General features: G+C 65.3%; 1 protein-coding gene across 1 annotated transcript in view; it reads left to right on the top strand.

Moving 5' to 3' along the window:
* The window catches only part of LOC130018803 (LIM homeobox transcription factor 1-alpha-like), a gene marked incomplete at its 3' end in the record, with an annotated part of 49,513 nt that extends 37,088 nt beyond the window's left edge, over positions 1 to 12,425 (top strand). The window contains exon 3 of the mRNA XM_056109494.1: positions 12,189 to 12,425. Within this exon, the coding sequence (XP_055965469.1) occupies positions 12,189 to 12,425 (237 nt within the window). The remainder of the gene's footprint in view (positions 1 to 12,188) is intronic.
* Positions 12,426 to 13,264: the final 839 nt, after the last annotated feature.

The raw sequence follows: 13,264 nt of genomic DNA, 5'->3' as shown, positions 1-13,264 counted from the left end.
AGCCGCCCGGGGCCGTAATTAAGTCTGACCCCGCTGCCCGCCTGCTCCCGCCGCTTAATATTAACTCGACTCCCAGCATGCGCCTGCAGGGCTTGGGACACAGGCACGCTGGGCTGCTTGTCCCAGCTCTGGCCACAGCCCTGACGTGCACACACACACACACACGCTTGCACACACATGCACACACATGCACACATATACGCACACATGCACACATTCACACACACGCACACACACGCTTGCACACACATGCACACACATGCACACATATACGCACACATGCACACACGCTTGCACACACATGCACACACATGTACACACATGTGTGCACACGAGACACACACATACACGCACACACATGCACACACATGCACACACATCACACACACATGTGCGTGCACGCATTCATGCACACAGACATGCACACACTCATGCACACGCATGCATACACACAAGCACACACATGCACGAACACACATGCACACACGTGCGCACACGAGACACACACATACATGCACACACATGTGCGTGCACGCATTCATGCACACAGACATGCACACACTCATGCACACGCATGCATACACACAAGCACACACGTGCACGGACACGCACATGCACACACACATGCACACACGCACGCACACATATGCACACACGCATGCATACACACGCACACGTGCACAGACACGCACACATAGACACTCTACAAGACCACGTGCACATACCCGGACACACGCGGGCAGGCAGACACACGTGCACTCACACGCAGCACATAAACGCTTACCCACCGCACCCCTGCAGCCCTGCCATGTCTCGTGGGCTCAGTGCCCAGGTGGGACGGGGCTGTGCCCCCGGCCCCGTATCTCAGTGGCCTGTGGCTCACCGGAGGGCCCCTGAGGGCTGAGTCCCTCCTTCTGCACCCGCCCCCCTGCTCCCGCACCCCTGCCCCCGCATCCCCGCACCCCTGCTCCCCGTTTCCCTGCACCTCTGCTTCCCATATCTCTGCACCTGTTTCCCCTAACTTCACACCCCTGCTCCCCGCATCCCCGCACCCCTGCTTCCTATGTCCCCGCACCCCCATCGCCCGTATGTTCACCCCCCCACGCCCCGTCCTGCAGCTGACGAGCCCCCAGGCTCGTCTCCTCCGCGTTGCCGCCGTCAGCGGGACCTTCCACACTCTGGCTGCTCCCACAGCCCCGTAGAGCTGGGGCTGGGCTGGCAGCAATGGGGGTTGCTCAGAAGGGGCCGGGCTTCTCTGGCTGGCAGGGGTACAGGAGGCAGGGGTGCGGGGTGCGGGAAGCAGGGGTGTGGCGTGGGGTGAGGGGAGCAGGGGGTGTGGGAGGCAGGGGTGCAGAGTGCAAGAAGCAGGGGTGAGGGGAGCAGGGTTGTGGGGTGAGGGAAGTAGGTGTGCGGCACAGAAAGCAGGAGTATAGGAAGCAGGGGTGAGGGGAGCAGGGGTGCAGGAAGCAGGGGTGAGGGGAGCAGGGATGCGGGAAGCAGGGGTGCAGAGTGCAGGAAGCAGGGATGAGGGGAGCAGGGGTGTGGGGTGCGGGAAGCAGGGGTGCGGGAAGTAGGGGTGCAGAGTGCAGGAAGCAGGGGTGAGGGGAGCAGGGATGTGGGATGAGGGAAGCAGGGATGAGGGGAGCAGGGTTGTGGGGGGCGGGAAGCAGGGGTGAGGGGAGCAGGGTGCAGAGTGCAGGAGGCAGGGGTGCAGGGAGCAGGGGTGAGGGGAGCAGGTTTGTGGGTGCAGGAAGCAGGGGTGAGGGCAGCAGGGGTGTGGGGTGCGGGAAGCAGGGGTGCAGAGGGCAGGATGCAGGGGTGTGGCCTGACCCCGCTGTGCCTCCAGCCTTCCCTCATGTCTCCTGTCCCAGCGGGTCCCCCCACCCCGTGACCACTCACCAGCAGGGGTGAGGGGGGCGGGGTGCAAACCCACAAGTCGCTGCGTCCGCAAAGGTGGTCGGGACAGCCCAGGTGACCAGCGCCCGGGTCATGCACACACGCGTGCCCACACCGTGCCCACACACCCACTCCCACGCACCCGGGCAGCCTGCATATGCCCACACGTGCACACGGGCAGGCACGTATGTCTGAGCAGCGCCCACCCCTGCCAGGCCGGCGCACGATGGGCCCCTTCGCCCCGTCCCCGACGTCCGTCCGGGCGCTGACCAGCCCCGGGCCCAGAGATGCCAGAGATGTCAGGTTTTAACCGCCCCCACATCGCCTCACCCCTGCGTGCATGACAGATGGGAGCAGCCTCGCCCAGAGACGTGCGGCGGCGGCGGGGTGGGGGGGGTGGGTGGGCGTCATCTGAAGGGGGACCAGCTTAGCGGTGGGGTGCGGGGGCTCCCCGAGGGAGTCGGCCGGGCGGGCCGGCGGGCCAGGGCGGCGTGGGGTTCGAGCGAAACTGGAAAGCGCCCCCCGTTTTACCTTGGTTGCTAAACCCCCCTGAGGCCGGGGCGAGGAATTCTAATGGGCTGAATCTGTCGGAATTTAGACGGGGGGGAGGGGGGCCGGGGGGAGCGTGGGAGGGGGAGGGAGGGCCGGGGGGCCGGTGGGGGGGCCCGGGGGGAGGCCGAGACGCTGAGAAGACATTTTGCAAACAAGCGGCTAAGTTGGCCGCCTTTGTCTGCGGGTTTGTCGGGCATTATCTGAAGAATGCCACGGTCCAGCCCGCGCGGCGTGAAGCCTGATTCTCCCCCGGGCTGGAGCCACGGCCTGGGGTGTTCGATTTTTCTCTCTCCGTAGGGCTGCGGCCCGCCGCTCCTCCAGCCAGAAAAACACTCATACTTCCGCCAGCTTAGGCGAGGGGCTGTTGCCTGGCAGCCCGGCGGCCCGGCCCGGGGCCAGGGGGGCCGTGAGACCCTCGCCCGGGCCTCCCCGCCCCACTCCACCCGCACCCCGGGCGGCCGCGGGGGGAGCGGGGACGGCCACACCCTGCCCACCACCACCCCCCCACACCCACACACACACATACACAAAATACCTTCTCCAGGCCTCAACTTCAGCCACTCGGACCCGGCAGACAGGGAGGCCCCAGAGCGGCCGGACCCCCGAGGAGCCGGGCCTGGCATCAGACAGCCTGCCTCTGGGTGGGTTTCTGGTCCTCAGGAGCCCCCATGGCGTGGGGAGTCCAGGGGGGGTGCCAGGCCTCTGGACGCTGTGGTGGGTGATGCCAATGGCCTGGGGCACGGGCATCACCTTGGCCCTGCAGCGCCCCCTCTGGCCACTCAGGGAAGAGCAGTCTCTCTCTCTCTCTTTGCAGGCCTCAGTGGGGCTCTGGACACATAGGGACACCACTGGGCAGCAGGATGTCCCCAGGAGGGTCAGGGGGGTCACCAGCACTGGCACACTCGCCAGACCAGGACCCCGGGGACCCAGGCCAGGAGCCTCACACTCCAGGGGAGCAGAGCACGGACATCCAGAGTCGGGGGTCAGCCGCCAGCAGTGACCGTGGCCAGCTGCAGGCAGTGGATTGGGGGCGGGAAGTTCCCTTCGTGGACCCCCACCTGCCTGTCAGAAGCACCTGGATGGGGGCTGGAGCGATAGCACAGCAGGGAGGGCGTTTGCCTTGCACGCGGCCGACCCGGGTTCGATTCCCGGCATCCCTTAGGGTCCCCCGAGCACCGCCAGGGGTAGTTCCTGAGTGCAGAGCCGGGAGTGACCCCTGATCATCGCCGGGTGGGACCCAGAAAGCAAAAAAAAAAAAAAGAAGAAGCACCTGGTTGTCCCCCATGCCAGAAGCAGCAGGGGCGGGTGGCGACTGTCTGGACGGTGCAGGGGTGAGGTGCTGAGGGTCCCGAGGCCTCTGCCAGCCCCACCCTGTCTGTGGGTCCCAAGCCGAGGCAGCCCCTGTCAGCTCCGAGCCCCTTCTGCCTTGAGCCCCCCGATTCCTTCCTTCCCCGCCCTTGGGAGCCCCCACGACCCCCACTGGGCCTTACCTCCCCCCTCCGCCGCTGTCACTGAGGACCTCGTAGATTCCTCCCCGGGCCTTTCTGTGTCCTGCTCCGAAGTCACATCTCTGTTCCCCAGAGTTGCGGCATCCACGCCACTCCCCCACACGTGGTCACCTCCACGAGCTCGCTGTGTGCGTGGGGGCTGTGACCCCAGTTTGTTGCAGCTTCTTCTTCTTCTTCTTCTTCTTCTTCTTCTTCTTCTTCTTCTTCTTCTTCTTCTTCTTCTTCTTCTCCTTCTCCTTCTCCTTCTCCTTCTCCTTCTCCTTCTTCTTTCTCTTTTTCTCTTCTCCTCCTCCTTCTCCTCCTCCTCCTCCTCCTCCTCCTCCTCTTCTTCTTCTTCTTCTTCTTCTTCTCCTCCTCCTCCTCCTCCTTCTCCTCCTCCTCCTCCTCCTCCTCCTCCTCTTCTTCTTCTTCTTCTTCTTCTTCTTCTTCTTCTTCTTCTTCTTCTTCTTCTTCTTCTTCTCCTTCTCCTTCTCCTCCTCCTCCTTCTCCTTCTCCTCCTCCTCCTCCTCCTTCTCCTCCTCCTCCTCCTCCTCCTCCTCCTTCTCCTCTTCCTTCCCTTTTTTTTATTGACTCACCATGAGATGCAGTTACAAAGCTCTTCTGTCCGAGTTTCAGTCATACAGTGATCCAACACCCATCTCTCCACCAGTGCACATTCTCCATCACCAATGTTCCCAGTATCCTCCCCTTTCCCACCCTCCCCCTGCCTCCACGGCAGACAATTTTCTCCATCCTCCGCCCCTCTCGGAGAGCCCGGCAAGCTACCGAGAGCATCTCGCCCGCACGGCAAAGCCTGGCAAGCTCCCCGTGGCGTATCCTATATGCCAAACACAGTGACAACAAGTCTCACAGTTTGTTGTGAGACGTTACTGGTACCACCTGCTCAAGCAAATCGGTGAACAACGGGAGGACAGTGCTACCCCCTCTCTACTTTGGGGCATCATGGCTTGCAGCGCAGATACCGAGAGGCCGTCCCGTTTGGTCCTTGATCTACTCACAGCACACATCTCCCATCCCGAGCGATTCCCTCCAACCATCAGTGACTCAGGGATCCCCTCTCCATCCCAGCCGCCTTCTCCCCCAAGTGACCCCCGTGCTGAGCCTGAATCCAGGGCCCCCTTGAACCCTTCCCGCTGGCTCTCTGCAGCTCTGTGGTCCACTCGTCCTCATGAGTAAGGGTGATGGCCCAGTTGGGGGCCACACGGGGTGGCCACGTGCAGAGGGCCACGTGGGAGCAGCCACGTGGGCTGACCACGTGTCAGAGGAGCCACGTGGAGTGGCCACGTGCAGAGGGCCACGTGGGGCCATCGAGGCACGGCACGGCTGTCCTCCCAGTATACCCCGTCACTGGGAGGCGTGTCCCTGAGGTCAGCTCGCTTAGTGGTCTTGGCTTTTCTGTGTCACCCACCTGATGAGCCGATTCGGGACACAGGGGGACGGGGTGTCCCTCCCCGCAGTGCCGGGCTATGCGTGCCGGGGGCTTGGGCAACAGGCCCCGCGTCAGCTTGCTGCCCACACTGGCCTGAGGTCTCACCCGTGGGTGCTGAGTGCGGGGTCTCGTGGGTCAGTTGGTCTCGCTGTTCCCGGCCTTGGGCCCCTCACCCTGAGCCCCGTGTCCCCCTGAGCGTCTCTCTCTCTGGGCGGCTCTCGGCCTGCCCCAAACAATGGCCTCGCGGCGACGGGTCAGGGGCACCCTGGGGATGCCCTGGGCGTGGGTGCGACACTGTGACAGCACAGCGGGAGGGTGCTGGCCTGGCATGAGGCTGACCCGGGTTCGAGCCCCGGCATCCCATAGGGTCCCCCGAGCACCGCCAGGAGTGATCCCTGAGTGCAGAGCCAGGAGGAACCCCTGAGCATCGCCGGGTGTGATCCCCCACACTGATAAGAGACCAGATGAGAGAGACTGAGGCAGGGGAGGCCCAGGGGGTGGGGCGGGCGGGCAGGGACTGCATGGACACATCGGTCCCCCCATAGCCCTGATTCAGGGAGGGGCCTCCTAGCCGTGCTCAAGGCTCTTGGGCTGCACCTTCTCCGGCTCCACCTCCTCCCCTCCCTCCTCGCCCTCCTCCCCTCCCATCTCTCCTTCCTCCCCTCCCTCCCTCCTCCCCTCCCTCCTCCCCTCTCTCCTCCCCTCTCTCCTCTCCCTCCTCCCCTCCCTCCTCTCCCTCCTCCCGTCCCTCCTCTCCCTCCTCCCCTCTCTCCCCTCCCTCCTCCCCTCCCTCCTCCCCTCTCTCCTCCCCTCTCTCCTCTCCCTCCTCCCCTCCCTCCTCTCCCTCCTCCCGTCCCTCCTCTCCCTCCTCCCCTCTCTCCCCTCCCTCCTCCCCTCCCTCCTCCCCTCGCACCTCCCCCTCCTTCCCTCCCCTCCTCCCCTCCCTCCCCTCCCTCCTCCCCTCCCTCCTCCCCTCCCTCCTCTCCCTCCTCCCGTCCCTCCTCTCCCTCCTCCCCTCTCTCCTCTCCCTCCTCCTGTCCCTCCTCCCCTCCCTCCTCCCCTCCCTCCTCCCCTCCCTCCTCTCCCTCCTCCCGTCCCTCCTCTCCCTCCTCCCCTCTCTCCTCTCCCTCCTCCCCTCCCTCCTCCCCTCCCTCCTCCCCTCCCTCCTCTCCCTCCTCCCGTCCCTCCTCTCCCTCCTCCCCTCTCTCCCCTCCCTCCTCACCTCCCTCCTCCCCTCTCTCCCCTCCCTCCTCCCCTCCCTCCTCCCCTCCCTCCTCTCCCTCCTCCCCTCCCTCCTCCCCTCCCTCCTCTCCCTCCTCCCCTCCCTCCTCCCCCCAGGACTGGGCTGTGCTCAGCCAGTGCCTCCCCAAGGCTGCTGCTGAGTGTCCGCCCAAGTCCACAAGTCCAGCCTCCCTCCCTGCTCTCAGGCCGCGCCCCAAACCGCACCATCCATCACCGTCGCTCGCAGACCCCCAGCGCCGAGGCCCCTGACCCCTCCCGTCGGCGCAGGCCGGAGAGAGGCGGCTGGACAGGCAGGCTGGATGGGCATGCGGGTCCCGCCACCCCCCTCCGCCCCTCCCTGCCAGCTGGGGGATGTGGTCACGTCCGTCTGTCCATCCGTGGAGCCTGCAGGGCAGGAAACGGCCTCCCCAGGCTGGAGGGCACCCCCAGCCGGCCCCCGGCCCCAGGGCCCCCTTCCCCCATTCCCAGGGCAGTAAGGAGCCGTGTCTGCCTGGGGGGCGCCCGGAGGGGCCGGTGCTACCCACTGGCATTGGGGCCGAGTGATGTCACGAGGATGAGTGATGTCACAGGCCAAGTGACGTCACGGGGCTGAGTGACATCACGATCCAGGTGATATCACGAGCCAAGTGACATCACAGGGATGAGTGACATCATGGGCTGAATGACATCACAGGACCAAGTGGCACCACAGGCCAAGTGACGTCACGGGGCTGAGTGACATCACGATCCAGGTGATATCACGAGCCAAGTGACGTCACGGGGGTGAGTGACGTCACGGGCTGAATGACATCACAGGACCAAGTGGCACCACAGGCTGAGTGACGTCACGGGGCCGAGTGATGTCATGGACTGAGTGACATCACGGGGCTGAGTGACGTGATGTCACGGGGACAAGTAATGTCACGGGGCCGAGGCTGCCAGTGACCCCAGGTGGACCTGTGCAGTCCTGGGGGGGCGCTTCATGTCCCTCGCGGGGTGACTGAGGCCCACGTCAGCACCGAAGCATTAGGGGGTCTCCGTCCTGTTCGTCCTCGGCCCCTGCCGGCCAGCTCCTGAGGGTCCTGGGGGGCGGGGCCGCTGTCGGCTCTCCCGGGGGCCCATGACCCTCCTCCTGGACCGGCTGGTACTGGCCACCCCCTGCCCCGCTGGCCGCTCCCCCAACTGGGTTCCTCCCGCCACGTCCTCACCTCATGGGTGTTGGCTACTCCCAGCCGTCCTGTGTGGCCCATGACGGGAGGGGCCGGGGGTTTTGTGTCAAGGTCAGAAATTAGGCTGCGAAATCAGACCTCAGTCTCAGGGAGCGTGTGGACACGCGTGCGCCCAGCGCACACGCGAGCACGGACCCAGCACCACACACGTGTGCACGTCCACGCGTGCACACGGTCGGCGAACATGCAAGCACTTACCCTACACACACGTGCACAGACATGCACGCAACCCAGCTCGCGCACCACCTAGCACACACACGTGCACGCACAACCCCGCAGCACACACGCACACGGACACAGGCACACGTGCACACGCTCACACCCCAGCACACACAGATGCACGCAGGCACACACAGGCTGGCACCCAGGCCTGTGGCCCCTCCCGCTGCCCCCCCCCCCCCAATCCTGGGCGGGAGATTCTTGTGGTTCCGAAGCCCCCGGCGCTAACCCCGAGGGCGCGGGCTGGGGAGGCTCCGGAGGCGTCGGGGAAATTGGATTCAGACCTGTTGTGGCTTGGGGGTGGGGGCGACCCCCCGTCATTCCTCCTGGCCTGCCTGTGCGGCTGTGAGGGGCCGAGGGTCAGAGCCGTCAAGTCCACTCGCTGGGGAAGGACGGGCTCGGGCCCCAGGCGGCTGGGGATGGGCGGGACCCCCACACGCCCTGGGTGGTGCCGAGGGAGAGCCAGTGAGCGGACCCCCAGCCGGGCAGCCGGCTGAGGGGCACGGGGACCCCCAGAGTGCGGCTGTCCTGGTCCGTGCTGGACGGTCCCGGCTCTTCGGGGCCCCACTGAGGTTGTTGGGGGCAGTGTGGTGACACGGCGTGTCCACGACCCCTGAGGGAGCTCTGGGGGTCACCTGTGCTGCCCCGAGCCGGCCACTCACTCATGGACACCTCCACACACACACGCTCACACTCACACACTCATACTCAGACACACACTCACACAACACCCCCACACTCCTGGCATCTCACATACACGCTCACACACGCACTCATACTCAGGGGCACACACACACACTCACACCTGGGCGCACACGCACTCCTGGGCCACACCACGCCCTCCCCGCTCACTCACACGCCGTCACCCGCACTAACCCCGCGTGCCCCAGCACACACGCACTCACGTGCTCACACATGTGTCCAGCAGCCTGGCCCGTGCGCCCCACGTGCCCACATGCCCCGTCCCGGCCTGCGTGGGCCCCGGCCGTGCCAGACTCTCTGTACCGTGGACAGAACTGGGCAGTGCTGAGAGCCCGGGGCGGGGTGGGGATGGACAGAGACAGAGACGGGCCAGCACCCGGGGGGGGGGGGGGTGGGACACACCCTCCCCCCTGCTGCAGTTCCTCCTGGGCCCCAGGACAGTGTAAGGACCCAGCCACCTTTACCTGGACTCTGGGTCCAGGCAGCGAGGAGAAGGGAAGGGACAGACGGACGGGGGACAGGGGACAAGGGGACAGGCCACAGCTGCAGCCCTGTGCGCTGATCCCTGACCCAGCCCCGTGTGGCCTGTCCCTGGCTGGGACTTCTCTGTGCTTAGGACGAGGGTCCGGGCTGGGGTGTTGTGAGGGTCAGTGGTGTCACAGGCTGTGACTTCCCGGGCAGACGCTGGCGGGCGGCTGCGCGTGGGTCAGCGCCAGGCCAGTGGGGGTGCGGGCAGGGTGGACACCGGCTTGGGTGTCCCCGGGACTGACCGCGCTCTGTGGCCAGTTTGCATCTCAGCACGGGCTGGCCAGGGCAGACTCGAACCCGGGGCCTCACTGCAGCCTCCCAGTGCTGGGAAGCGGCTACAGGCAACCCCCCCTCCCCGCCCCAGCCATGGCCTTCTGGTCCCACGAGAGTCACCAGCCCCCTCGGTGACGAAGTCGAGTCTTGCTGGGAGCCTCTTGGGCCCGGCTGGGGTGAGCCCGGCCCCGCGCTCCAAGACCCCTGGACTGCTGGGGGGACGCTGAGACCCCCCCCCCACCACCGCTGCCGTCTGTCTGTCTGCCCTCTCGGTGGGGACCCCCTCCCCGCCCCACAGCCAGGCGGGCTCATTGTCCCGCCGCCCAGACTCCCGCTATTGTCCCCGGCCTCCAGCGCCGAGAGGGAGCCGTGCCGGGTCTGTCACTGCGCTCGCTCCTGCCCGGCAGACAGCTCTGGACGGCGGCCAGGCTGGCCCAGCGTCCCCCCTTCCCGTCCTGGCGAGAGCGCAGCGGGGCTGCCCCCTGGCGGCGGGTCCTGCCCGGCCCTGGGACCCCTTTACTGGGGGGGAGGGGAGAGGCGGTACCCCGCCTGCTGGCCTGAGGGAGGGGGCTTAGCTCCCGGGGATTGGGGGGCCCAGATGCAGCCTGCCTCAACCTGCCTCGACCTCCCGCCCATGGAGGGCCCGAGGGACCACCTGAGCCCGTGGGTGGGGCCCCCCCAAGATTCAGGCCCCACCCCTCACCATGTCCAGTCGCCAGCCGTGTCTGACCCCCTCCCCAGGCCTCTGGAGGGGCGCCCCAAGGCCGTGCCCAGTCTGCAGGGCGTGGGAGGCCGGGGGAGCGCAGGGATGCTGGGTGGGGAGTTGGGGTCTCCGCTCCCGGGTGGGCTCACGGACCGGGTGGGGTCTGCTCATGGCCCGGGGCGGGGGCAGCTCCACTAGCCAGGGGGCGGCGAGGGCCACAGAGCCGGGTTGGGACAGGCAGGGGAGTCGGTGGAAACACATGGGTGCCCCTCCCCGTCCCCAACGCCCTGGGTCCGGCAGGCGGTACCTGGATGTTGCCAGTGGACGCATGCAACCACGTCCTGCAGTCACCGCTGAGCCGGGGGTTCAGGCTGGACTTGCGCAGTGCAACAGGCCCTGCTCTGCCGGGGAGGAGGGGCAGCTCTGGAGTGAGGGGTGGGGTGGAGGAGGGGAAGGGGGAGGGAGAGGGGAGGAGATGCAGATGATGGGGAGATGCAGATGATGGAGGTTCAGGAGATGCAGGTGATGGAGGTGGAGATGCAGGTGATGGGGGAGATGCAGATGATGGAGGTGGGGGAGATGCAGGTGATGAAGGAGATGCAGGTGATGGAGGTGATAGGGAGATGCGGATGATGGAGATGGAGGAGATGCGGATGATGGGGAGATGCAGATGATGGAGGTGGGGGAGATGCAGGTACCAGGGAGAGGCAGGTGATGGGGGAGATGCAGATGGGGGAGGTGGAGGAGATGCAGGTTAAGGGGGAGATGCAGATGATGGATGTGCAGGAGATGCAGGTGATGGGGGAGATGCAGATGATGGAGGTGCAGGAGATGCAGGTGCCAGGGAGATGCAGGTGATGGGGGAGATGCAGATGATGGAGGTGGAGGAGATGCAGGTGATGGGGGAGATGCAGGTGATGGGGGAGATGCAGATGATGGAGGTGGGGGAGATGCAGGTGCCAGGGAGATGCAGGTGATGGGGGAGATGCAGGTGATGGGGGAGATGCAGATGATGGAGGTGGAGGAGATGCAGGTGATGGGGGAGATGCAGATGATGGAGGTGGAGGAGATGCAGGTGATGGGGAGATGCAGATGATGGAGGTGGGGGAGATGCAGGTGATGGAGGTAATAGGGAGATGCAGATGATGGAGATAGGGGAGATGCAGGTGATGGGGGAGATGCAGGTGATGGAGATAGGGGAGATGCAGGTGATGGGGGAGATGCAGATGGGGGAGATGGAGGAGATGCAGGTTAAGGGGGAGATGCAGATGGGGGAGATGGAGGAGATGCAGGTTAAGGGGGAGATGCAGATGATGGAGGTGCAGGAGATGCAGGTGATGGGGGAGATGCAGGTGATGGGGAGATGCAGGTGATGGGGGAGATGCAGATGATGGAGGTGGAGGAGATGCAGGTGATGGGGGAGATGCAGGTGATGGGGAGATGCAGATGATGGAGGTGGGGGAGATGCAGGTGATGGAGGTAATAGGGAGATGCAGATGATGGAGATAGGGGAGATGCAGGTGATGGGGGAGATGCAGATGGGGGAGATGGAGGAGATGCAGGTTAAGGGGGAGATGCAGATGATGGAGGTGCAGGAGATGCAGGTGATGGGGGAGATGCAGGTGATGGGGGAGATGCAGGTGATGGAGGTGGAGGAGATGCAGGTGATGGGGGAGATGCAGGTGATGGGGAGATGCAGATGATGGAGGTGGGGGAGATGCAGGTGATGGAGGTAATAGGGAGATGCAGATGATGGAGATAGGGGAGATGCAGGTGATGGGGGAGATGCAGATGGGGGAGATGGAGGAGATGCAGGTTAAGGGGGAGATGCAGGTGATGGGGGAGATGCAGGTGATGGGGGGAGATGCAGGTGACGGAGGTGCGGGAGGCGCAGCCCAGCCCCGCCCGCCCCCCCCCCCCCCCCGCAGGCTCTTCGCGGTCAAGTGCGGCGGCTGCTTCGAGGCCATCGCGCCCAGCGAGCTCGTCATGCGCGCCCAGAAGAGCGTCTACCACCTGGGCTGCTTCTGCTGCTGCGTGTGCGAGCGGCAACTGCGCAAGGGGGACGAGTTCGTGCTCAAGGAGGGGCAGCTGCTGTGCAGGGGCGACTACGAGAAGGAGCGCGAGCTGCTCAGCCTGGCCAGCCCCGCCGCCTCCGACTCGGGTGAGTGTGTGCCCCGCGGGCGGGCGGGCGAGGGGCACGGGGCACCAGCACGGGGTCGGGGGTGCCAGGGACGCTCCTGAGGGCGACTGTGGGTGTCGGGACGCGGCGCACTTAAATCCCGTCCTCCTTGGGGGACTCGGCCCTGCAGTGCTCAGGGATGCTGTGACCATCTCAGGAGTAAGTCTACTTTTTTCTGTTTTTTTTTGCTTTTTGGGTCCCACCCGGCAATGCTCAGGGCTGACTCCTGTCTCTGCACTCAGGAATCACTCCCGGCGGTGCTCGGGGGACCCTAGGGGATGCTGGGAATCGAACCCGGGTCGGCCATGTGCCAGGCCAACACCCTCCCCGCTGTGCTATTGCTCCAGCCCCTATGGATGGATCAGATATTGATCAAGGTGCTGAACTGGGTGATGGACCAAATATTATTTTATTATTATTATTATTATTATTTTGGGGTCCCACACTCAGGGCTGACTCCCGGCTCTGCACTCAGGAATCACTCCTGGCAGTGCTCGGGGGACCCTAGGGGATGCCGGGAATCGAACCCGGGTCGGCCGCGTGCCAGGCAAACGCCCTCCCTGCTGTGCTGTCACATTTCACCTCACCTCCTGCTCCCTCTCGCCCTCCTTCCTCAGTGCTCGTCTCCACAAGCAGGGAGGCACGTGGCGGCCTCTCATCCTGGCCAGGCGCAGGGTCGAGGCCCACAACCCCGCGCTCGCTCCCCCGGGGCGGGAAGTCATGCTGCCTCCTTGGGTTTCCGCTTGGCCAGGGGCAGCACGCGCCAGGGGAACTGAGTGAAACCGGAGCCAGCCCGGGTGGCGGGGCGGGCGGCCAGTGCCCAGG

This window comes from Sorex fumeus, unplaced genomic scaffold, assembly GCF_029834395.1.
Source record: "Sorex fumeus unplaced genomic scaffold, SorFum_2.1 ptg000272l, whole genome shotgun sequence".
NCBI lineage: Eukaryota > Metazoa > Chordata > Mammalia > Eulipotyphla > Soricidae > Sorex > Sorex fumeus.
The sequence above is the reverse complement of the archived record's forward strand: the minus strand, read 5'-3'. Positions and strand labels throughout refer to the sequence as shown.